Below are 25,692 nucleotides of genomic sequence, written 5' to 3'. Positions count from 1 at the left end.
CTCAATGATTTATGTGTGAAACTTATAATTGGACATTTTTTGGAGCTTTTATTAGCTCTAATAAGTTTTTCATTGATTTTCTTGGGCTTTCTATATTGGCAATATTTTACAAATAGTTTTCCTTAATCCTTCCTAATTTCTTACTTCTTTTCCTTTATTCCATTGACTAGGAGCATCTATACAATTATATCAGTTAGTGTTCCTGACTTTGTTTTACTACAGATTAAGGATTTTTTTTTCTCCTAACTAGCTAAGAGTTGGGATAGATGTTGAATGCAGTCAAATGTTTTCTTTGGCTTCTATAATATCTGCTATAATTTATTAGCTTCTATAGCTAATTTTTAGCTTCTATAGTTATCTGTTTTAAGTTATAACTAGAGGCCTGGTGCACGAATTCGTGCACGGGTGGGGTCCCTCTGGGTGGCCTGCAGGGATCAGGCTGAAACCTGCAGTCCAATGCCACCTGCAGATCCTACCTGCTGCTCCTGCTCATCCCATCCCCACTGTGCCTGCCGCAGGCTCATGCCCAATCAGTCCCGATCGGGAGAGGCTCGCGCTGCCACAGCAGTGCTCACCAGCCATTAGCCCTGCATCTGGTGCCCTCCCAAGGGGAGTGGCCTGCGGGATTGGGCTGAAACTGGCTCTCCAATATCCACTGAGGGGTCCCAGATTGCGAGAGGGCACAGGCCAGGCTGAGGGACCCCACCAGTGCACAATCGAACTGGGGAGAGACTGCGGGAGGGCTCTAGGGAATGTCCAGCCCATCTTGCTCAGTCTCGATCAGCTGGACCCCAGCAGCAAGCTAACCTACCAGTTGGAGCATCTGCTCCCTGGTGGTCAGTGCATGTAATAGCCAGTGGTTGAGCAGCCTTAGCATATCATTAGCATATTATGCTTTGATTGGTTGTTTGGTTGTTCTGTCGTTTGGTGTATTTGCATATTACCCTTTTATTATATAGCAGTGGTTCTCAACCTGTGGGTTGAAAAAAATTTTTTTAAATATATTTTTATTGATTTCAGAGAGGAAGGGAGAGAGGCACATCCCCAGTAGGGTGTGTGCAGAATGCAGCTGATTGAAGTTTCTCTCTCATTGATGTTTCTAACTCTCTATCCCTCTCCCTTCCTCTGTGTAAAAAATCAATAAAATATATTAAAAAAAGAGAGAGAGAGATAGAAACATGAATGATGAGAGAGAATCGTTGATCTGCTGCCTCCTACACACCTCCTACTAGGGATCAAGCCTTCCACCCAGGCATATGCCCTTGACTGGAATCGAACCCGGGACCCTTCAGTCGGTAGGCTGACTCTATCCACTGAGCAAACCAGCTAAATTTTTTTATTTTAATTTAACTTTTTAACTAAAATTATTGGGTGACATTCATTAATTAGATTCTATAGATTTCAAGTGTACGTTTCTGTAATACATTATCTTATACTGCATTGTGTGCCCACCATCCAAAGTCAAATCATCTTCAGTCACCATATACTTCACCCCCTTTGCCTTTTACCATTTCCCACCCCCCTTCCATCTGATAATCACTGTACTGTTGTCTATTTATGAATTTTTGTTTGTTTATTATTTTTGTGTTCATTTGTTGCTTTCTCAATCTTTTAATTTATTTATTCTGCAAATACTTATTTTATGCCAACCAAGTGATATACATGTCTAGGAAGAATATTTATCTTACTTGTGGCTATTTAATGAACTTAGTAGCTTTAATAGTTCTCCACTGATTGTCTTGGTTTTCTGGTAGGCAATCCTATTAACTAAAAATAGTGACAACTTTGACTCTTCTGTATCTACTACTACTTAGGTTTTTGTGTGTGTTTTCTTCTGGTTTTAGAGTTAAGTGTAATATTTGTTCTAGGCTTTAGCTAGTAGTCTATCATATTAGGAAAATATTCTTCTATTTGTAATTTATGAAGATATCTTTATCAAATGACATTTTGTCATCTATCCAGATGTTCCTATGGCTTTTCTCCTTGAATCTTTGAATAAGATTGATTATAGGTTATCACTACTTATTATCCTTTTCTAAAAAATATATTTTTTGATTGGTTTTTTAGAGAGACAGGAAGGGAGAGGGAGGGAGAGATAGAAACGTCGATGAGAGAGAAACACATCATCGATCAGCTGCCTCCTGCAAGCCCTCTGCTGGGGATTGAGCCCAAAATCCTGGCACGTGTCCTGACTGGGAATCGAACCAGTGACCTCTTGGTGCATGAGTTGATGCCCAATCGCTGAGCCACATCAGCTGGACTATTATCCTTTTAATATACTGTTTAATATTACTTACTCATATTTTTGTCAAGGTGTCCTTAAAGTTGGTCTTAAGAGCCTTGGATTGTTAAGTTTTATCACCTCTCAATTTCTGCTGTGTAGAATAATAGATTTTTAAGTTTCTAGATGTTAATTTTCTAACATGTCACATGACTGAATCCATCTCTTTATTATGATTTTGTTTGTTTGTTTGTTTCATTTTGTTCTGTATTTTATTTTCCCCTAAAACAGTGGTTCTCAACCTGTGGGTCGCCAACCTGTGGGTCACGACCCCTTTGGGGGTCGAACGACCCTTTCACAGGGGTCGCCTAAGATCACCGGAAAACACATATGTAATTACATATTGTTTTTGTGATTAATCACTATGCTTTAATTATGTTCAATTTGTAACAATGAAAATACATCCTGCATATCAGATATTTACATTACGATTCATAACAGTAGCAAAATTACAGTTATGAAATAGCAACGAAAATAATTTTATGTTTGGGGGTCACCACAACATGAGGAACTGTATTAAAGGGTCGCGGCATTAGGAAGGTTGAGAACCACTGCCCTAAAACAATATCTCTGGGGAAAATAGATATTTTAAACTCCAAGTAAAGCTAAAGAACTAAAATATCAAGTAAAAGCAGCCACACATTGATATAGCAATTTGAAATTTATTTACAGAAACTTTTCTTAGAAAAATATACCAATTTGTTGTGTAGTAAAATGTTTATGGTGGTTGAATATCCTTATTTCAGGTATGTTTTTACCTTCCTGTTGAAATAATATTCTTAGAGCATCTTTTTTTTTTCTTCCTTTAATATTTTTTTAATAGGCTCTTAATGCTAGTGAAAAAGCAGTTGTGGAGGCGTTATTTCAGAGAGATTCACTTGTCCGACAAAGTCAGGTATGACTAGAATTTTTAAATATTTTTTATGAAACAGAAATGAAGGTGTTTTAATTTAAAACTTTTTTTCTTAAATTTTTCTTTTTGATCTTTTTATTTGTAATTAAAAGGAATTAAGAACCTTGTTTTTGGTTTTCAAATAATAACCCTAGTATTTCCAGGAAAGCCTATTAAGAACTGTATTATTCCTGTGGAAAATTTCATTCTTTTGCCATAATATTTATATACCTTTAAAAAGTAAAAATAGTGATTAGAAAAATTGTTACTTGGTATTTTTGTATCAGAAACTTTTTTTTAAATTAAGTGTAGGAGTACTACAAATAAAATACTAACAGATTTTATAGTTAATACTTTCTTTCTTTTTTTAACTTTCCTAGTTGGTGGTGGATTGGTTAGAGAGCATTGCCAAAGATGAGATTGGAGATTTTTCTGATAATATTGAGTTTTATGCAAAATCAGTATATTGGTAAGTCATTAAAACTTTTATTCCAAAGACTTAAAGTTGGTTTTGTTTATTCATTCTTCCAGCAAATACTGAAAGATGAATGTTCACTTACTACTTATTCAGTCTGTGAGCAAAATAGATAAAAACCCTGCCTTTAAGGGATTTGTAATTGTTTAAGAGGAAAAACAAATACATATCCTGTTAGGTATTAAGAGCTTTGGAAAAAAAAAGAATCAGAGTTGCTGGATAGAGGATGATAATGGGTACTACTTTAAGTAGAAGAAGTGATTAGGGATGGCCTTTCTGAGGAAGTAACAGGTAGTTAAGAGCAAGAGGCGTTTAAGAAATAAAGGCGGTGAGCCATGCAAAAATATGGGGGACAAGTGTTCTGGTTAAGAACAGAAATTGCCAAGTCCCTGAGAAGGTAAAATGTTTGTTCATAAGGAGGCCAGTGTGAACACGGCAAAGAAAAGAATAATAAGAAATGAGAGAAGAGAGCCATCTCACGTAGGACTTTTACAGGCAGGCAAAGGTAAGCGTTTGGGACTTTATTTTAAATGTGATGGGAAACCTTGAGAGTAAAAGAATGTGATATGGTTTGATTCACGTTCTCAAGCAATCACCTGCTATATTTTCTTAATAATCATTATTTGATCAAGAAGACTCTTTGGCCCTAGCTGGTTTTGCTCACTGTGTAGAGCATCAGCCTGCGGACTGAAGGGTTCTGGGTTCAATTCTGGTCAAGGACACATGCCAGGGTTGCAGGTTCGATCCCCAAAGGAGGCATGCAGGAGGCAGCCAAACAGTGATTCTCTTTCATGTTTCTATCTCTTCCTCTCCCTTCCTCTCTGAAATCAATTTTAAAAAATATTTTTTTAATAAAGACACTTTGTACTATGTTTCTAGCTATTTATAATTTTTTTTTTAAATTTTTTTCCCCATACCCTTCAATACTTTTAAGTTATTGTATGCCCTTGAAACCAGAAAGCACCTTTAGGTTAAAGGGACAATTTATTTCAAGATTTGAAGAAAAAGTTCAGATTGCCTTTGAATTCAGTAATATTATATGTACAAAGTCTGCAAGTCAATTATATTTTTTCTCTGGTGAACTAGGTAATTAGTGTTACTAAGTGTTTATTTAAAATTAAATCTTCAATATTTGTGATTTTTCTGAGCAAAACAGGAATTTTCATTTTCAGAAAAAAAATTTTAGTTAAAATGCCCTGTTAAGGTCTTTGCAAGTTTTAAATAAATACAGGATAGAGAACTCCAAAATAGACCATACTTATATGGTCATTTGGTTTTCAACAAAGCAGTCAAAGCAATCAGATGAGGAAAGGACTGTCTGTTGAACAAACTGAGAAAAACTTGGTATCTATGTGAAAAATACTGAACAATTAATTCTAGATGGATCATAGTGCTAAATGTAAAAATCAAAACCATAAAGCTTTTAGAAGAAAATATAGGAGGAATATTTATGACTAGGGGATAGGCAAGTGTTTCTTTCTTAGGTCACAGAAAGCAATAATCAGGGGTCAAAAATTGATTTGACTTCATCAATTAAGACTTCTCACTAAAAGGCATTGAGAAAATAAATTAGTGGTGAGCCACAGACTGGAAGAAACATAGAACCCATAGTTCATAAAGAACTATAACTCAGTAATAAAAGATAACCCAATAATAAAAAGAGCACAGATTTAGATGGATACCTCACAAAAGCAAATACGGTAGATGAATGGCCAATAAGGACATGAAAATGCTCAATATCATTACTCATCTGTGCTAAAATATAAAATGCCCTTTTATACTTAGCATTTTTGCTTGTTTTTCTGAGTTTATACTCTTTTTAACTTTGACTTGATTTTTTTTTTTTTTAAATAAGCCTACTATTAGAATTGCTCCTTAAAAAGAAATTGTTCTTTTTCTCTCAGGGAAAATACTCTGCATACCTTGAAACAGCGGCAGCTATCTTATATAGGAAGTGTCCGTACTCTTGTCACTGAATTGGTAAGTGTTCTTTGAAATGAAAGTTCTCTTCAAAAAAAAGAAGAAAAAGTAAAGAAAAATAAGGAAGTTGTCTTCAAAGTTAGGTGATTTTTTTTTTTTTAATATATTTTACTGATTTTTTACAGAGAGGAAGGGAGAGAGATAGAGAGTTAGAAACATCGATGAGAGAGAAACATCGATCAGCTGCCTCCTGCACATCTCCTACTGGGGATGTGCCTGCAACCCAGGTACATGCCCTTGACCAGAATCGAACCCGGGACCCCTCAGCCCGCAGGCCGACGCTCTATCCACCGAGCCAAACCGGTTTCGGCAGGTGATTTTTTTTTTTAAGAGTTGGATCTTTGTTTTTGTTTCCTGAAGATTTGCACAAACTAACTCTAAAACTACTAAGATGCATTTAAATTTGATGACATGTATTTGAACATATCTGTAATCTATAAGTTATAAATTTTAAAAGAAGGTATAGAAGTGTTCCTGATTTTCCAGCATTAAAAACAAATTAATTTTGGTCTTAGAGCAAGGTTTGATTCTTGAACTGTTTGATGGTGACCTATGAAAGCTCTTTCATATAGAAAGCAGGGGGAAAAATAAAGCTTCGTGAATTAGCTTGAGGTTAGAAAGGTCATTCTCGGACATGAGTAACAGTGGATTTGAAAAGAACAGGAGTCTATAGAAATAAAGGAATAGAGCTTTGTGACAGGAGGCAGCATGTGATAAATATTTATAGTGAACAGTGGGAGAAATAAGTAACAGTTGAAAAAATTGATAAAATTGTACTTGGTAACAAAAGTGAGGGAGAGGGATAGAGAGAAACATCAATGATGAGAGAGAATCATTGATCAGCTTCCTCCCCCATGCCCCCAACTGGGGATCAAGCCCGCAACCTGGGCATGAGCCCTGACCAGGAATCGAACCATGACCACTTGATTATTAGGTCAAACGCTCAACCACGGAGCCACATGGGTCAGGCACGAAAGTGATTTTTGATGAAAATTGTTTGGAAACTGTTAGAAGAGTTTGGAATAAATTATAGCTAAACTACTTAGTAGCAAGCAACTGAAAGTAATTTTCTCTTATCTGGAAAGTAGTGGTTTCCTTTTTCCAGAAAGAGACCATATTCCAAAATTGAATGATTATATCTGTCTGCAAAATATTTGTGAAAATAGCCAAACCTATTATGCATTTCATTTTCTGTATATTCATATTGCCATAAACAGTAGCATTGGAATAAGAATTATTTCCTTTTTTAAGTCACATTAAAATAGTTTTCCATGTAAAATTCAATATGCAGATCATGGTGCTCTTGGCTTAAAAGTGAGAACATTATATTATCCCAAATGTTAAAAAGTACATTTCTTTTTATCTGTGAAAGGTAGTAGGAAGGAATAACTGATGGGTTTGGGTTTTGGGGGGGGGGCGGGGGGGGAGTGGATTTATTTATTCAAAATCTGTTTGTTTCATTCGGTGTTGGTGTGTTTTATCTAGCATTAACCCCATAATGGGCTCTCTTCACATAAGTTATCAGAAACTACCAATTAGCCCTTTCTAGTCACAAAATAGATTGAGATTCCTTCCGTTTCTCCTCTGTGCTCATTTTTTAGAATTAACTTGCCATGTAGTTGCTACTGTATCAGGGTAAAGATCAAGTCATCTTGAATTATGCGTATCATTCTAGAGTTACTTGGTTGGGCTGGGCTAAGCTAGTGGTATATCCACTTTTCTTGACCTAGGCATACACCTTTGTGGGCCAAAGGAGTCTGTTTGAAATGGGCAGTAGGCAGTTGTGTGACTATTTGGAACACTTGTGACACTTCCATTCCTGTTAATTAACTAAATCGTAAGTGAATTTATTTCAGTAATATATTCAGGAGAGACTTATCATCTCTTGATGTGTTTAATGTATGTGAGTACAGCCCTAACCAGTTTGGCTCAGTGGATAGAGTGTCGGCCTGCGAACTGAAGGGTCCCAGGTTTGATTCCTCATTACCGGCACATCCCCAGTAGGGGGATGTTTCTCTCTCATCGATGTTTCTAACTCGATGCCTCTTCCTTCCTCTCTGTAAAAAAATCAATAAAATATATTAAATAAATAAATGTATGTGAGTACAAAGGACTTACAGTTGGTGGTTTTTTTTGTTTTTATAGGACCCTGATGCTCCCATAAGACAGAAAATGCCCCTTGATGATCTGGATAGAGAAGATGAAGTTAGATTACTCAAATATCTTTTCACTCTAATCCGTGCTGGAATGACAGAAGAGGTAAATTGTGTACTCTGTGCTTGTCCAATTGTAAAAAGGCATAGACTCTTCTTAAGTTGAAAGGGATCTTCGTGACCACCTAGTATGCCTTCTCAGTGTATCTAGATGTAACTGCTGTTTGAACATTTTCAGTGATAAACACATTGCCTCAGGGCACTGCACTCTAGTTTGCACAACTCTTAATAGAAAAAAATGTTTAAGAAGTCAGACTTTGCCTCCCTAGGCATATTTCTATTATTTCCAGTTCTGATTTTTAAGAGTTGAGAACAAGCCTGCCCCAAATTGCTCTTTCAGGTGACACTATTTATGCATTTGAAGATCATCATGGCCCTCAGACTTCCTCCTTTTAATCTCACCTCTTTAAAATTAATCTCCTTTGTGAATTTTAAGATCTTCAATGTATAGGCATACCTCTGAGAGATTGCAGGTTCCGTTCCAGAACACTACGATAAAGCGAGTGGTAATCTTTTTGATGGTAGAGGGTCTTGCCTTCAATTTGTAATAAATGCAACATCTATGAAGTGCAGTAAAGTGAAGCACAATAAAATGAGGTTTGCCTGTAGAATGTTAAGTATCTAATTAGACAACTTAGTAGATGAGGCAGTCTGATGCATGGGAGCTTCAAGCTTTAGATATTATGTTGTACATCTTTTGCAGTACTCTTGGTGATGTCCTTTTTGAATTCAAACTGTTGTTTGTTCTGGGTTATAAACCATTAGCATATATTAAGTAACTTCTTTTATTAATAGTCTTGGGTTAATAAGCATCATTCTTTTAGTTAATAAAAGAAGGTGATCTCATACATTCATTTACTCAGAAAATATTTAAGTCCCAGCCACTCTGCCAGGCGTGTGTAAGAACTAGGAAAGGTAAGGGCAAACAGAAAGCAGAAAATGATCACATTACTGAAGACATGAGAAACAAGAACTTTCCAGGTCCCTCTACGTTTACATTACCCCAGATCGTAGGTTTTTGTATTTACTTAAAGCTTTTTTCTTGTATAACTTTTTAACATAATTGTAATCATAGTATACATTCAGCGTTTGTTTTTCTTTTAACATTTTTATTGAGATATAATTCACATACCATACAATTCACCCATTTAAGGTACATACTCCAATGATTTTAGTATAATATTAATTTTTTTTATTGAGGCAAGATATATATATATAACAAAATTTGTCTTTTAAACTATTTTTAAGTGTGCATTTCAGTGGCATTAATTACATTTGCAACATTGTGAAACTATTGCCTCTATATCCAAAAGTTTTCATCACCCCAAACAGAAACTCTATTAACTATTATGCAGTAACTCCCCATTTCCCTCTTCCCAGTGTCTGCTAAGCTCTAACCCACTTTCTGTCTCTATGAATTTGCCTCATCTAGATATCTATAATAATAAAAGCGAAATATGCTAATTAGACCAGATGTCCTTCTGGACAAAGCCAGGGCTGCGAGGGAAGCCTGATTCCTGGGTGCTTGCTGGCAGGCCGGAGGGAAGCCCGGGTCCCGGGTGCCAGAGGGAAGCCGGTGCCAGCAGCAGGGGGAAGGAAGGCCCACTCTTGCACGAGTTTCAGGCCTCTAGTTACATATAAGTGGAATCATGTAATATTTGTCCTTTTATGTTTGGCTTATTTCATTTAGAATATTTTTAAGGTTTTAGATTCAGTTTTTAATCTTATTTTTATATAACCTATTAAAACATTTTTCCACGTTTCTGCATAGCTTTTGTAATTTATTTATTTCATAATGTTTTAAAGTCACCAATCCAGAGTGGTGTTTGAGATATTCTTTACAGGTTGTATTCATTAGGTTTTTTAGGTTCAAGAAACCCAACTTATATTACTTACAAGAGGGAAATTAATTGGCTCATGAGACAGGGAAGTACAGAGGGTTAAGTCTGGCTGAAGCAGGATTCGGGGACTCAGAAGATGTCATTAGGATACTGTCTCTTGGCTCCGTCTTCTTCTCTGACTTCATTCTCAAGAAGTCAATTCTTGCATCTGTGATGGCCACCAGCAGTGTACATCTTCCTGCCAGCTAGCAATCCCAGCAGAAGGAGTATATCTCTTTCTCAACATCTTCAGCAAGAGCCCTGGGTGATTCTTGTTAAATCATATGCCTAACCCTAGAGTTCAGACATGGGATTAAACCATATAAGCTAAGTAAGAATGGGGAAGAGAAAGTTCCTGAGGAGATGATGGAACAACAAAAACCTATCTGACTGTCATAGTGAGCTCATTTGATTGGCCACACTTAACATAAAGAAATATTGTCAATAGGGTGAATGAACAATAGCACCCTGTCATTCTAGAAACTAACAATGTTTTTGTAATACTTTTACATAAATCGAGGGTAATCAACCTCTTTAGACCCATTTGTCTCTAGCAGAATTAAATGCCTGTGGGCTCCATGGGAACCTGTTGATAAGTCCAAAATCAGAGCAAAGGGATTATTAGGAAAAGAAAGGCAGAGAAAATAGTAAGACATGCATATGGTGATAAAGTGAAATGCCATTTCTAGTTGTTCACATTATCCTTTGTAACATGTCATAAGTTACTTAATCCTGTCATACATCGCTTACACTTTTCTATAAAGCATTAGGACTTTCCCAGCACTGCACTGGTTATATGACTAACTGCTCTTCTTGTTTCTGAAGGCACAGCGGCTCTGTAAACGTTGTGGTCAGGCATGGAGAGCTGCAACACTTGAAGGCTGGAAGCTCTATCATGACCCTAATGTTAATGGAGGTATTTTAGTAGATTTTATTCTGAGAGGTGGGGACATATAGTTTCTTAGCTCTAAATGCCAGTCTTTGTGAAATATAGCTTTTGTTTTTAGAAATCAATGAACGATCTCATTTTAAACTATATATTTTATTTCTTTAACTGTTTTACAGGAACAGAATTAGAGCCTGTTGAAGGGAATCCATATAGATGCATTTGGAAAATAAGCTGTTGGAGAATGGCAGAAGATGTAAGATATAATAAAATATTTACTATTACTGATTCTTACTCTAATTAATTGAAGGCCTACTAGATGCTCAGAATAGTGTAAGGTTAAAGTTCTTGCTTTCAAGAACTTTCAATCATATTGAGGAATTGGCAGACTTAAGTGCTAATCAGAATTATTCAGACAGTAAGTAATAAGGATTAAAAATTGATATAAGGCAAAAATATAAGGAGGACCAGTGAATCCTGAAAATGAGCTTTGGACTAAAGCTGATTCCCAGGAGAGAGAGTTAAATTGAACCTTTAACAATTAGTAGGATTTGGGCTGTTGGGCATGAAAATAAGGAATTCTAGCTAGGATGCATAGGTTATGATGTGACTTGTGCATTCCTAAAATTCACTGTAGCATGCAAAATTGTACAAAAACCCTCAGGACTTTGGGGGAAAAGGAATTAAGAATACAATACTAAAAAACCACCAGTGATACATAAAAAGATAAAAACTTAATAGAAACAGTTTCACACTGTTAAATGGTTAGGAAAGACATAAATACTATAATAAATGTGGCACTTTACCTTGAAAGAGACCTAAAGTTTGCTTGTGGAATTGGGGGTCAGAGGATTCTAACTTATGAGTTATCTGAAATCAAACAGAAAATTATAACACTCTGTGGGTCAGTTTAGCTTATAACACACCTGATGAACTGAGGTAGCTGATAGATGTTTGTATATGTCTAAGTAGCCAGTTCAGCTGGGTGTAGTTTTCTACATTCACTTCGTCTTTCTTGAGGATGAAATTGTACATAAGCAAATGGGAAAATTGCATTTTGTTCAGATTGTTCCTTGATATATCAATTGCATTGAAACAAATTTACATTTTCAAAACAAGCATTGTAGCAGAACTGACTGTAATGGAAAGATGATGAAAGAGGTGAATTAAGAACAGGCAGTGTGGTCCTCGAGTGCTGTTCTAAGGAATGAGAGGGTTTTTATCATAGATAGTGGTGAACCATTGAAACCTCGGGGACACGTGACAGCAGTTTTAAGATTAGCCTGACAGTGGAAAATAGGTTTATAATTGATTGGACTAAAGGCCAAGAAACTATATAGGAACTTGTCAGAATTATTCAGATACTAAGTGATAAAGACCTGTCCTAGAATAATATTGAAAGTGGAAAGGGAGGGAGCAAGAATGGTCAGGACAAGTAATTGGAGACAGAAGGAGGGCTCAGATAGTGAGAGTCTCTGAAGTCTCTTGTGTGGATGATTAGAAAACTGGAAGTACCATGAATAGATTCTGGAAGTAAAATGGAATCATTTGATGAATATAATGAATTCTCTTTAGGAATTTGATGCAAACTGATGCGGGTCCAAGTGCTTTGTTTTGATGTTTTTAGGTCAGTATCAGGTAGTAGTAGATATTTAGGAACTTTCTAGCTGACCACACTTAAACACATTCTATTTGGACTAAAATTGGACTACTATAAATAAAGAATCCATTAGACTTGGATCTTTTTTTATCCTGTATTTGAAAGTTAGATGTTTGTCTTCTCCTAAAGATGTCAGCATTGACTATATCATCAGACTAAGGGATCCTCTCTCTCTATTTTTTTTCAATATATATTTTTATTGATTTCAGAGAGGAAGGGAGAGAGAGAGAGATAGAAACATCAATGATGAGACAGAATCATTGATTGGCTGCCTCTTGCAGGCCCCCAGGCATTGAGCCTGCACCTAGGCATGTGCCCTGACTGGGAATCGAACTGTGACCTCCTGGTTCATATGTCAATGCCCAACCACTGAGCCACGCCTGGTGGGATCCTTTCTCTTATTACCCCACCAGATCTTTCACTAAAGTTTAGAAACTATCAAATAAATAAGTTCAGTTTGGAAGATATTGCCAAACTCCATTATGAAAGAAATTGACATGTTAAGAAAAATAGTTCTCCAAATTTATTTCTATTTTATTTTAGGAGCTTTTTAATAGATATGAGAGAGCAATTTATGCTGCTTTAAGTGGAAATCTCAAACAGGTATGCAATCTATTTTAATCTTTTTTTCCTATGGAATGAAATCAGATACATAAAATATTCTAATTATATTAATAAATCATAAACTTAAGCTACTTTTTAAGAGTAACAATGATAAAAATAATCACGCAATAGAATGACTCAAGCTTCTTGATATGATGTACCCCATACTCTAAATGATGCTTTAATACATGAAATCAGACTTCAGTTTCTAAGAATTATAAGTTTAATTACAATATACATTTACTGATGACTTATAGATTGCATAGCTTTATGCAGAACTGTACCACTGAGGTCTAACAATCCTATGTGTAACCTCACTACCCCATGCATTTTACATCCATTTTAAGGTATGCTATATTAGTGGAAATCCTATCATATAGCAGCATAGAAAATTGAACTCAGTATGGAATAATCTTAATAGTTCAAACTTAGAAGATGTGGTTTGGCAGGGAATGGGTGGGGTGTTTGTTATGCTATTTTACATTGCAGTCCGCAATATTTTGTGATTATAGTGATTTTATAGTTCGTATCCATGGATGTAACTGCTTTCCTTTCTTTTTTTTGTTGACTGTGTCTACGTGTTTTTGTTTTGGATTGGGGGAAAAGCTTCTTCCCGTCTGTGACACCTGGGAAGACACAGTGTGGGCCTATTTTCGAGTGATGGTGGACAGTCTTGTGGAACAGGAGATCCGGACATCAGTAATAACTCTGGATGAAACTGAAGAACTCCCTAGAGAATATTTGGAAACAAAGTGAGTTTGTTGGTTTGTTATAGTCATGGTGATTTTTAGTATACTCTAAAGTTTTATTTTTTATTCTTATGTTCATATTATTAATATTATTTTATCCCTTTCCTGTTCTTTCTCTTGAAGTTGGACCTTAGAAAAAGTTTTTGAAGAACTTCAAGCTACTGATAAAAAGGTAAATATTAATATGAATATTTTACATTAGCTGAAATAGGAAACAATAAATGTTCTGCTATTGTGCACTGTAGCTGGGAGGCAAAAAAATATGTGAAACCTTGTTATCTTCTCCCTTCTTTTCCTCACCTATTATCCAAATGAGGGATAGTCTTTAAAGGCAAAAAAGCGTAATTGCATATTTAAGTAATACAACATTTCTGTTTCTTTGGTTTAGGATTGGTCTCACCTAAATATACAGTATGTATGTAAGCTAATTTATCCCTTTTCTTTTGAAAAATAAAGACACATAATTGAAAATAATAAAACTTTTCCTAGATCTCAAAATAATCTAATATTTTTAAAGTAATGTTCTTTAAAAAATTTTATATGACCAAAGTAATAGAATATATCCTTGGAGCAAAATAATCTTACCTAATAATAGACAAACATGGTAATTGACCATACCTTCGCTATGCCTCCCATTGGCTAATCAGCAAGATATGCAAATTAACTGCCAACAAAGATGGCGGCCAGCAGCCACGGAGCTGGAACAAGCAGGAGACTTGCTTGTTCCAGTGATGGAGGAAGCCAAGGTTCCCCACCTGCTGGGGCCTGCTCTAAGCTACACTCAAAGCAACAAAGTTTCAATTATAGAAGACAAATAAACCCCAGATACCTGCTTTCAGCCAGCCGTGGCCACGGAGCTGGAGCGTAGGAGGCTTTCCCTCCCACCCACCCCTCTGAGCTCCACTCCAGGCTACAAAGTTTCAATTATAGAAGGTAAATAAATCCCAGAAAAAAAGGAGAGGCTGGGAGCTTCTGTCACTGGGGAGGCTTGGCCAGCCTGAAAATGGCCCTCAGCCCTTCACCCAGGCTGGCCAGGCACCCCAGTGGGGACCCCCCCCCCCACCCTAAAGGTGGTGTGGCCAGCCTGAAAACAGCCATCAGCCCCTCATCCAGGCTGGCCAGGCACCCCAGTGGGGACCCCCACCCTGAAGGGCAAACCAGCCGGCCCCCTCCCATGCACCAGGCCTCTATCCTATATAATAAAAGGGTAATATGCAAATGGACCCTAACAGCAGAAAGACTGGGAATGACTGGTCACTATGACACACACTGACCACCAAGGGGCAGACGCTAAATTTAGGAGCTGCCCCCTGGTGGTCAGTGCGCTCCCACAGGGGGAGCTTTGCTCAGCCACAAGCCAGGCTGATGGCTGCCAGTACAGTGGTGGTGGTGGTGGGAGCCTCTCCCACCTCCTCAGCAGCACTAAGGATGTCAGACTGCAGCTTAGGCCTGCTCTCCACTAGCAAATGGACATCCCCCGAGGGCTCCCGGCTGCCAGAGGGGTGTCTGATTGCCAGCTTAGGCCCAATCCCCCGGGGAGCGGGCCCAAACCAGCAGGTGGTAATCCCCCGAGGGGTCCCAGACTGCGAGAGGGCACAGGCCGGGCTGAGGGACCCCGCCCCCCCGTGCACAAATTTTTGTGCACTGGGCCTCTAGTCCTATATAATAAAAAGGTAATATGCAAATTGGCCATCACTCCAACACACAAGATGGTCGCCCCCATGTGGTCAGAGATGGCACCCCCATGTGGACACAAGATGGCCAGCAGGGGAGGGCAATTGGGGGGAACCAGGCCTGCAGGGGAGGGCAGTTGGGGGGAACTAGGCCGGCAGGGGAGGGCAGTTAGGGGTGACCAGGCCAACAGGGGAGGGCATTTGGGGGTGACCAGGCCAGCAAGGACAAGCAGTTAGGGGTGACTGGGCCAGCAAGGAAGGCCAGTTGGGGGCAACCAGGCCTGCAGGGGAGGACAGTAAGGGGCAACCAGGCCAGCAGGGAAGGGCAGTTAGGGGTGACCAGGCTGGCAGGGGAAGACAGTTAGGGGCAATCGGGCTGGCAGGGGAGCAGGTAGGCATCAATCAGGCTGGCAGGGGAGTGGTTAGGGGGTGATCAGGCAAGCAAGCAGGCAAGTGGTTCAGTGCCAACAGTCCTGGATTGTGAGAGGGATGTCCCAGATTGGAGAGGGTGCAGGCTGGGCTGAGGGACACACACCCTGTGCACAAATTTTGTGCACTGGGCCTCTAGTCCAATAATAAAACTTTTATAATTTCCTCTCAACACTTTTGTGGTTATTCTCATTCCCCTGAGAGGGTAAAGCAAATTGATATATATTCTGCCATATGTTTCTCTGTAGTCTTACAAATACGTAGAAATGGAGATATTCTGCTGTACGATTTTGGGTTTTGTTATGGCTTTTCTTATACTACATATACATTACAACTTCTATTGTGTGTGTTTTTTGATTTAATGATACTCCAAGTTAGTAGATACAGATTTAACAACCCAACTTATTCTTTTTAATAGATACATAATGTTCTGTATAATGATGTATAATTTTTAAATCATCCCACTTTTGGTGATATTTAGGTTGTTTCTAGCACTGTAATGAACATTCGTGTGTATATATGTATGTGCTTATCTACTAGTCCTGTTTCTCTAGGATAGGTTTCCTTAAAGGAGGGTTGCTGGTTAAAAGGTGTATGTATATTGAATTTATTAACTGGTTGTAGCAATTAATTCATACCCCTACAAGTAATTTATTTATGTGTCCATTTCCCTGCATTCTCACTGGTCCCAGATATCACCCTTTTTATTTTTTGCCCATCCATCACATTAGGTAGAAAATAGGAATGTATCACCTTAGCTGGTTTTGCTCAGTGGATAGAGCATCAGCCTGTGGACTAAAGGGTCCCGGGTTTGATTCCAGTCTAGGACACATGCCCAGGTTGTGGGCTTGATCCCCAGCAGAGGCCCTGCAGGAGGTAGCTGATCAATGATTCTCTCTCATCATTGATGTTTCTTTCTCTCTCCCTCTTCCTTCCTCTCTGAAATCAATAAAAATATATTTTTTTTAAAAAGAAAATAGGAGTGTACTGTTCTACTCATTTTTCTGTGCATTCAGAAGGCTGAGCAAGTTTTCCTATGTTTATTGACCACCTGTGAATTTCCTGTTCAGATCTTTTACCTATTTTTCAATTGGGTTTTGTCTTTTCCTTATTGTATAATGAGTTCTTTGTATAGTAAGGAAATTAATGCTTTTTCTGTCAAAGGTTTATTGCCAGTTTATTATTTTGGAGATACCAGCTAATGAAAATAAAATAAGAAAGTCAAGGAATAGATCTAAATATTGGAAAGGAGGGAAAATTTTCATATGATAAAAATGTAAATCTAGAAACATTTAAATTGTTGACTAAAACTATAAGATACCTAGAATTAAAAATTAACCAAAGGTTTGAGAACCTTCCTAAAGACAACTGTAGAATCTTATTGAAAAACATGATGGCCCTGGTCAGATAGTTGATTAGAGCGACATCCCTATATGCCAAGGTTGTGGGTTCAATCCCCAGTCAGGGCACATATACGAAGCAACCAATGAATGCATAAATAAGTGGAACAACAGATCAGTGTTGCTCTCTCTCTCTCCCCCTTCCTCTCTATAAAATCAATAAATAAAAATTAAAAAGAAAAACACAGATAAATAGATATACCATATTCCTAGATGAGAAGACTTAATCATTAGTAAATGTCATTCATTCCAAAATTAACATAGAAAGTTAGTGCTTTAGGGGATTATTTCTAGACAGAAAATTTCCAAATAGAAGAATAAGAAAAAGAAGAAAAATTAGAAAAGAACAATAGTTATGGGATAGTTGTTTTCATAATAAAACTTAATATAGAGATACAGCAAAACAGACAATAGTGTGGTGAAGGCCTGGGGTGGGAGGCGGGGGGAGGCTGGAGGGGGTCAATGAGGAAAGAAAGGGGGACATATGTAATACTCTCAACAATAAAGATTTTTTTAAAAAAGGAAAACAGTATAGCATTGACACAGGAATACAAAAGTTCATATGAAATCCAAGTATAGAAGAGAACATAAATGATACTGGTAACCTTTCATATTAGAGAAAAAGGAATGGTTTCTTTAGATTCACAGTATGGGCATAATTGACTTTCCATCCAGACAGAAAACAAAGCAGGATCCCTACCTCATGCCATGCATTAAAATAAATTCCAGATGAAGCAATGGTTCAAATGTAAAAAGAATAAATACTGAAAGAAAATGTGAACAACTAAATAAAAATTTTAGATATTTGACAAAAAAATAAACTATTTGCTACAAGAAATCCATCTCCCAGTGACCTGTAAATGTTTTTTTTCTCCTCTTTGCCTAATCACTATTTGATGGTTTTTTATTACCCTTAGTGCCATGTGCTGAAGAGACTACCCAAAGAATGCTATTCATGTTGATAGAAATCTTTATAATTTATTTCACTAAAGCCCTTCCTTTCTAGTCCACCATGGAGTGCCAAGGAAAATAGTAGTAAAATATAAAAATTAAAGTTTAATAATAGCATTCACAGAGATTAAGTCATTTTATCATACTTCTCTGCTTTCAAAAATACTGTTCAGTCCTAGATTTGTAAGTCTTAAGTATATTCAGAGGCAGAATTCTTCCCATATTTTATTTTGTTTTAGTTTTCTAAAATCTTTCATTTCCAACTTTTTCTTTATATATGTATTTTCAGAAGTTTGTAACATTTTTAGTTTAACAATGAGTACATACTACAGAATGACCACTAGAAGATTTATGGAAAATGTAAAAATTTTTTTCAGAGAGTTCTGGAAGAGAATCAAGAGCATTATCATATAGTTCAAAAATTCCTTATCCTGGGAGACATTGATGGTAAGATATTATAATTTTATTTTACTTTGTATGAATTCCTTGTTGTCTTATAGTAATGTTGTAAAAAGTTGTCAAAGTAATGCATATGACTTACCTCATCTTTTAATCTGTATAAATGTCAGCCTATTTAAATGCAACTATCTACTTAATTGTTATAAGATAAAGTTTGGGTTTCATCCAGAGACTGTGTTATGTGATGGTTATTAACAATGAGATAATAATTTCATAGCACTAGAAAGATGTGGTAAATGTTTTTAGTGATGTTTATTTAGCTTTTTTGTTGTTGTTTTTTATCCCTATTGTTGAATCTTTGCTTTGATGGCTTATAGGTTTGATGGATGAGTTTAGCAAATGGCTTTCCAAAAGCAGAAATAATCTGCCTGGACATCTCCTCCGCTTCATGACTCATCTCATTTTGTTTTTTCGCACGCTGGGACTACAGACAAAAGTAAATAAAAGTGAACCATTACCCTTCTCTGGAAGGCTGATGCTTTACACCTGTCATCAGGAAAACACTGCTTTTTGTTGTGGTTTTCTAGAATTGGTGATGGGGGTGCCATAGTATTCTGTACAGTCTCCCTGTGGGTGACCCCTTAGGGTTCTAATCTTCGGCTGCAGAATGCTGATGTTCTTCCGGTTTCTGGTAAATTCGTAACTTTAATCCTCAGTAATACCCAACTCTGAATCAACCAACTAAGCTAACTGAACCAGACTAAGTTCTATATGAGATTGTAAACCTTTGTTTTCTTTTTCTCTTTTCCTAAATGATTAATAACATTTTGGTTAGAGTACATGTAGAAGGCAGAATGATACAGTAGTTAAAAGCTTGTGTTTTGGAGTAAGAATCCTGGGTTTACAGCCTTACCCACCAGCTTACAGTTTTGTAATTCTGGGTAAATAAAACCTCCATAGGTCTTAATTTCTTTCTCTGTAAAATGTGAATAATAGTAACTACTCACAGAGAATATGGTATGGTTAAATCAGGCAATGCATGGACTTTGCTAAGCACTAGTTATTGCTCAGTGTTAAATATTGAATCATTAAATCATTTCATAGCAGAATTTTTATTAGATGTATTGCTGATACACATAAGCAGTTGTGTTTATAATTGAATTATATCTTTTTTTCCTATGAAGGAAGAAGTTTCCATTGAGGTCTTAAAGACATACATACAGGTAAACTTTAAGAATCCACAATATGGTCCTTTATTTTTATTTTTTACTATTTTAATGAAAAAAAATGATAATATTTTAATACCCAGTCACAGGAAATTCATTAGAATCCATAAGAGATTTTTAATTATCCTAAGCTCATTTTTTTAGAGTTCAAAATTATTCTGTTTAGCAGCACAAATCTGTATGAATTTCTCCTAAATATGTTTGAAATTTTGAAATGAACTTTTAAAAAAAGTACCACTGATCCTAAAACTTTTGTTTAACTGGTTACATACTTTGATCTTTTTCTGTTTTTTTAGCTTTTAATAAATGAGAAACATACAAATCTTGTAGCATTTTATACCTGTCATTTGCCTCAAGACCTCGCTGTTGCCCAGTATGCATTATTTTTGGAAGGTGTTACAGAATTTGAACAGCGCCACCATTGCCTGGAGCTGGCTAAAGAAGCAGGTAAGAATGATTGAGAACTTCATCTATTGAGCTTTGTAGGCAAATTATCATTTTGATTTTAGTAACATTTATCCTTGTACTTTTAAATCTTATTTCTCTTGAGAGAATTTCAATGAAATTCTGTTTTAGGAATAAAATGCATTGTAACTCATGGGTAAAATATCTTTTAATTTTGGCATTTTAAAAATGTGTTTTATTTTATGTTATATTTTTTTTCTTTTTTTTAAATATATTTTATTGATTTTTTACAGAGAGGAAGGGAGAGAGATAGAGAGTTAGAAACATCGATGAGAGAGAAACATCTATCGGCCGCCTCCTGCACACCTCCTACTGGGGATGTGCCCGCAACCCAGGTACATGCCCTTGACCGGAATCGAACCTGGGACCTTTCAGTCCGCAGGCTGACGCTCTATCCACTGAGCCAAACCGGTTTCGGCTTTATGTTATATTTTTAAAAAATGGTTATCCCAAATTTACCAAATTATTGTATCTGTTTAGAGAATATTAGTGTGAACAATTAATTCTTGCTTTTGTTTCTTCAAAAAATTCTTTAGATCTGGATATTGCTACTATAACAAAAACTGTAGTTGAGAATATTCGAAAGAAAGATAATGGTGAATTCAGTCATCATGACCTGGCCCCAGCCCTAGATACTGGCACTACTGAGGTAATATGAAGCAGAAGGGAAGGGAAGTGCTGTGCTTTGGTGAACTTCTGCCTTAAAATACTCTGGCTGCTTTTTTTTTTTTTTTTAAGAATTCTGTTTTGTCAGCCACGCCTTATAAATTACAAAAATTGGGAGCAAGCTTAAGGTCTTATGTAAGGGCTTACTTATATTAGTGTTATGTTACAGGAAGCTTCTTTAATAGAAAAAACCTGAGCATTGGATTTTTGCTCATCAGATTATTCTAGATACTAACCCTTATGTAGCTTTCTTACTACTATTTTCAGAAAGGAATGAAAGTTTTGTCTAGGAAAGAAAATAAATTTAAGAGTAGTATTTAAAGGAATCACGGTTAAATTGGTGGGTCATAGAATATACAATTCCAGATTCACAGTCCAGTAAGTTTTTCTGTAATTTAATAGAAAGCTATTAAATGTGAAAATATACTAAAGAAAGCTAGATTCTTTCACAGTTTTGTATAACTGGAGGGAAAATGATGTTCATTAAAGTGCAGGTGTAAGTTAATTTTACTAATTTGCAGAATATCTTAGAAAATAATAAAGTTGATGTTTTGTTTTGTTTTTTCTTTTTCAATTAAATGAATAGGAGGACCGTTTAAAAATTGATGTAATTGACTGGTTGGTATTTGACCCAGCACAGAGGGCGGAGGCGTTAAAACAAGGCAATGCAATAATGAGAAAATTCTTGGGTATGCTGTATTTTTTATATTCTTTTTTTAAAGTATTTGTTCAAATCCATATATTCTTAAACTTTGTTTTGTTTTTGTTTTTGTTTTTCTAACCCTTTCAATAAGGGAGAGCACAAAACAGCCTCTCCTGTATCAAACCTGACGTTATGAAACAAAATGTTTACAGTGAATTTTCACATCCTACTCAATTCTGCATATAATCTCAAGGCTTTGAAAAATGTAATCCTTTTTTATAAGACACAGATGTGTGTAAAAATAACTGTATTTAATAAATCCTTTTGTGATTATGTCATTGAAGGAAAAACTCCAGGCATTAGGCAGAAAGATCACCAGACCCTTAAGTATGTTGGGACCTGAAATGGTTACAGCTCACTGTAAAAGTTGCAAACTAATTATTAGACTCCCTTTTATAAACCATTATACAGAAATAAATCTACATATATTGAAAATTTTTGTATCTTTTTCACAGCATCAAAAAAGCATGAAGCTGCAAAAGAAGTATTTGTGAAAATTCCTCAGGATTCTATAGCAGAAATCTATAATCAGTGGGAAGAGCAAGGAATGGAAAGTCCACTTCCCCCTGAAGATGATAATGCTATCAGAGAATATTTGTGCATTAGAGCTTATTTGGTGAGTTTGTAAAGAAAACAACAAATGTGCCTATCTTCATGATGATTTTCTGGTTCACTCTCAGACTTTGAACTGTTTGCAGAAATGATGATTGGCTCATTATCATCTCTCTTGTGACTGTGGTACTGACTGATCCACATGGGCATTGAAATCATGACCTTGTCTTCATTAACATGAGCTGCTAATTAAGAACATCTCACATGGCACATAGTGTATGTGATATCTGTAACTTATGTTTTCTTAAGATTCTTTGAATGCTTTGTCTTTAATATTTCTGTTTTGGGCAATAACTGAGAAAAGCAATATATTCTCTATTTGTTATGACTAAATAACAAGCTCATTCAAAATCTATTCAACAAATAATGAACTGATTACAGTGGGCTTATGTTCTAGGGCTAAATCTGTGGATGGCTTTCTGTCCTTGCCTTCTAGAAACTAATAGACCAATAAAAAAGACAGTAAACATGCATACATCACAGAGTGATAACATTACAGAGTGACAAATACAAGATACATATGTGATCAGGATGCTAAGATAGGAATAAGTGCCAAAAAACACATATCTATATATATATATAAATGTGTAAGCGACCGTTACTACCTGATGACCGGCTGGTAGCTATGACGCGCACTGACCACCAGGGGGTAGACACTCACCACAGGAGCTGCCCCCTGGTGGTCCGTGCACTCCCACAGCCAACCTCCTACTGCTGGCCAACCTCCCACGGTCCCTCCCCACTGCCGTCCAGCCCTGATGGCCCCGATCACTGGCCACACTGAGGGACCCCCCCACCAGTGTACAAATTCGTGCACCGGGCCTCTACTATCTATCTACTTATATAAAAACGATGGGTGGTGTTCATCATGACCAGAACCGCCCTGACCAAGTGGAAGGAAGTCAGTCTTGCAGGGGTTGTCTTGGCAATGGCTGCGCCCTCCCCCGAGCTGTTTCCCGGAGCTTTTTCCTGTAAGGGCAGGGTTTGAGGCAGGAACCCGCCCTGGGAGCCTGGAGGCAGATCTTTCTAAAGTGTACCATGCCAGCATGGCCAAGGGTGAACCTGGGTGGGGGAGGCTGAAAAACTTAGAAAAGACAGACAAGAGAATGAAACCTGGGCCTCGGTGGGACGCTGCTTCTCTGAGAGACAGCGACCACGCCCATAGCCATGCCTTTATTTTATAACAGATGCTATGAGGCAAAGTAAGAGCGTGACCAAGATGTTTACAAATTCTCCTGGGTTTCAATCCTACTCAACTACATGCACCTGAACTCTATCAAGCCTACATCACTCAGGCACATGGGGCCATGTGTTCGGACCATAGGTTCAAGCTTACAACTATAGCTGTTGACTATAATTGTGCTGGGAGGGCCCTGCCCTCCAAGCTGGGACTTGCACGTGGCAATGAGAGAAGTGTGCCCTCTCATCAGTCCAAGGCTTGAACCTGTCCAAAATACTGTAGCAGCTCCCCACAATAAAGTTTTAATTCTGTTTCTTTGTTACTAATGTTGTGGCCCCACCCCGTAACAAAGAAACAATTTCTGGAGGATGGGGCCCAGGAATCAGGATTTTAAAAAGATTCCCAGGTGATTCTAATGTGCAGCCAAGGTTGAGAACCCCTGCTATAGATAATATTAAAAATATATCTAAATGTGCAATTCTTTGTCCAGAAAATGAGCATGTTCAAAAATTAAATGAAGAAAATTTGGATATACTTGATGGAGATTTTCACACATATTTGAGTGATGATTCCATTGATTCCACAGATGATGCTGAAAAGGAAAATTTTCCCATCGAATTTCTTAATAGTATTACTCCTTTGGGAATGCTGTGTCATAAATTAAAATTGAAAGTGGGTGCAATCATCATGCTATTGAGAAATCTCAATAGTAAATGGGGTCTTTGTAATGGTACCAGATTTATTATCAAAAGATTACGACCTAACATTATCGAAGCTGAAGTATTAACAGGATCTGCAGAGGGAGAGGCTGTTCTGATTCCAAGAATTAATTTGTCCCCATCTGACACTGGCCTCCCATTTAAATTGATTCGACGACGGTTTCCTGTGATGCCAGCATTTGTGATGACTATTAATAAATCACAAGGACAAACTCTAGACAAAATAGGCATATTCCTACCTGAACCCGTTTTTGCACATGGTCAGTTATATGTTGCTTTCTCTCAAGTTTGAAGAGCATGTGATGTTACAGTTAAAGTTCTAAGTACTTCATCACAAGGGAAACTAGTCAAGCACTCTGAAAGTGTTTTTACTCTTAATGTGGTGTACAGGGAGATATTAGAATAAGTTTAATCACTTTATCAGTTATTGTTTGTATTACTGTTGTTTTTATATCATGTTTTTATTGTTTTCATATCATTTTTCTGTTGTTTTCATATCATGTTTTTGTCGTTTTTATATCATGTCTCTGTTGTTATATCCTTTTGTTACTGTTTATTTATTAATAAATTTATTATTTTCATATACATTTTACTAATTTCCTTTCATCTCTCACACTTCTATTATAGAGAAAGGGCAAATAGCAATATTAAAATATCTCTGCTAATTAATTCCCTTTTTAAAAAAAATATATTTTATTAATTTTTTTAAAGAGAGGAAGGGAGAGGGATAGAGAGTTAGAAACATCGATGAGAGAGAAACATCGATCAGCTACCTCCTGCACACTCCCCACTGGGGATGTGCCCACAACCAAGGTACATGCCCTTGACCGGAATCGAACCTGGGACCCTTGAGTCCTCAGACCGATGCTCTGTCCACTGAGCCAAACTGGTTAGGGCAATTAATTCCCTTTTAATGTGCACGAATTTCGTGCACCGGACTACTAGTATAATATAAACCTTACTAGTGTTTGTCACTCAACAAAACATTTATTCCAATGATTATTTTGCATAAAAAGTAAATATTAAAGTTTTATTTCTTGATGCTGCAAAATTATTTCTAAGAACCAAATTTGAAAAACTGTTGAACATATGTGAAAACTTCTTTTGTATTTTTCTATTTTATTTCATTTTTAGGAAGCCCATGAAACCTTTAATGAGTGGTTTAAACATATGAATTCAGCCCCACAAAAACCTAGTTTGGTACCTCAACCAACCTTTATTGAGAAAACGGCTCATGAGCACAAAGAAAAGAAATATGATGTAAGTTGACTATAGCTAAAACCTGTGTATTGTACCTTAACAACACATGCCGTATATTTAAAGAGGTCATTTTTCAGCAACAATATTCCTATTATAACAGATGATCTTGCTGTTTGTGTTCTATTTTGAAAAAAAAAAAAACTTTCTGTAGAGAATTAATTTGACCTGAAACCTACCTTCAGGTGATAGTAATGTTCATGTACAAAGCTGTTATTTTAGTGTTTTATTTAACTGCAGTCTGTTGATGTTTATTTTTATATTTGGCTAACTGAATGTCAACAATTTAAAACAGTGATTTTCAACTGGTGTGCCACAAGAATTTTTAAAATCTGCAATACCTAACTATTTAGTCAGGGGCACTGACCTCTTTTCTTAAATTGTCAAATAAAA

General features: G+C 36.8%; 1 protein-coding gene across 1 annotated transcript in view; it reads left to right on the top strand.

The window, feature by feature from the left end:
* Positions 1-25,692, top strand: part of NUP107 (nucleoporin 107) — a 47,714-nt gene that overhangs the window by 18,718 nt on the left and 3,304 nt on the right. The window contains exons 9-25 of the mRNA XM_070409771.1: positions 3,105-3,176; positions 3,554-3,642; positions 5,553-5,628; positions 7,774-7,887; positions 10,547-10,637; positions 10,787-10,863; positions 12,811-12,870; positions 13,477-13,622; positions 13,743-13,791; positions 18,450-18,519; positions 18,849-18,967; positions 19,656-19,694; positions 19,994-20,144; positions 20,699-20,811; positions 21,415-21,517; positions 21,987-22,147; positions 25,177-25,302. Coding sequence (XP_070265872.1) covers positions 3,105-3,176; positions 3,554-3,642; positions 5,553-5,628; positions 7,774-7,887; positions 10,547-10,637; positions 10,787-10,863; positions 12,811-12,870; positions 13,477-13,622; positions 13,743-13,791; positions 18,450-18,519; positions 18,849-18,967; positions 19,656-19,694; positions 19,994-20,144; positions 20,699-20,811; positions 21,415-21,517; positions 21,987-22,147; positions 25,177-25,302 — 1,656 coding nt within the window. The remainder of the gene's footprint in view (positions 1-3,104; positions 3,177-3,553; positions 3,643-5,552; positions 5,629-7,773; positions 7,888-10,546; positions 10,638-10,786; positions 10,864-12,810; positions 12,871-13,476; positions 13,623-13,742; positions 13,792-18,449; positions 18,520-18,848; positions 18,968-19,655; positions 19,695-19,993; positions 20,145-20,698; positions 20,812-21,414; positions 21,518-21,986; positions 22,148-25,176; positions 25,303-25,692) is intronic.

This window comes from Myotis yumanensis, unplaced genomic scaffold (genome assembly GCF_028538775.1).
Source record: "Myotis yumanensis isolate MYYU_CA2020_CCGP unplaced genomic scaffold, mMyoYum1.0.hap1 SCAF_3, whole genome shotgun sequence".
Lineage (NCBI taxonomy): Eukaryota > Metazoa > Chordata > Mammalia > Chiroptera > Vespertilionidae > Myotis > Myotis yumanensis.
This window is presented reverse-complemented; position numbering and strand designations above follow the sequence as displayed.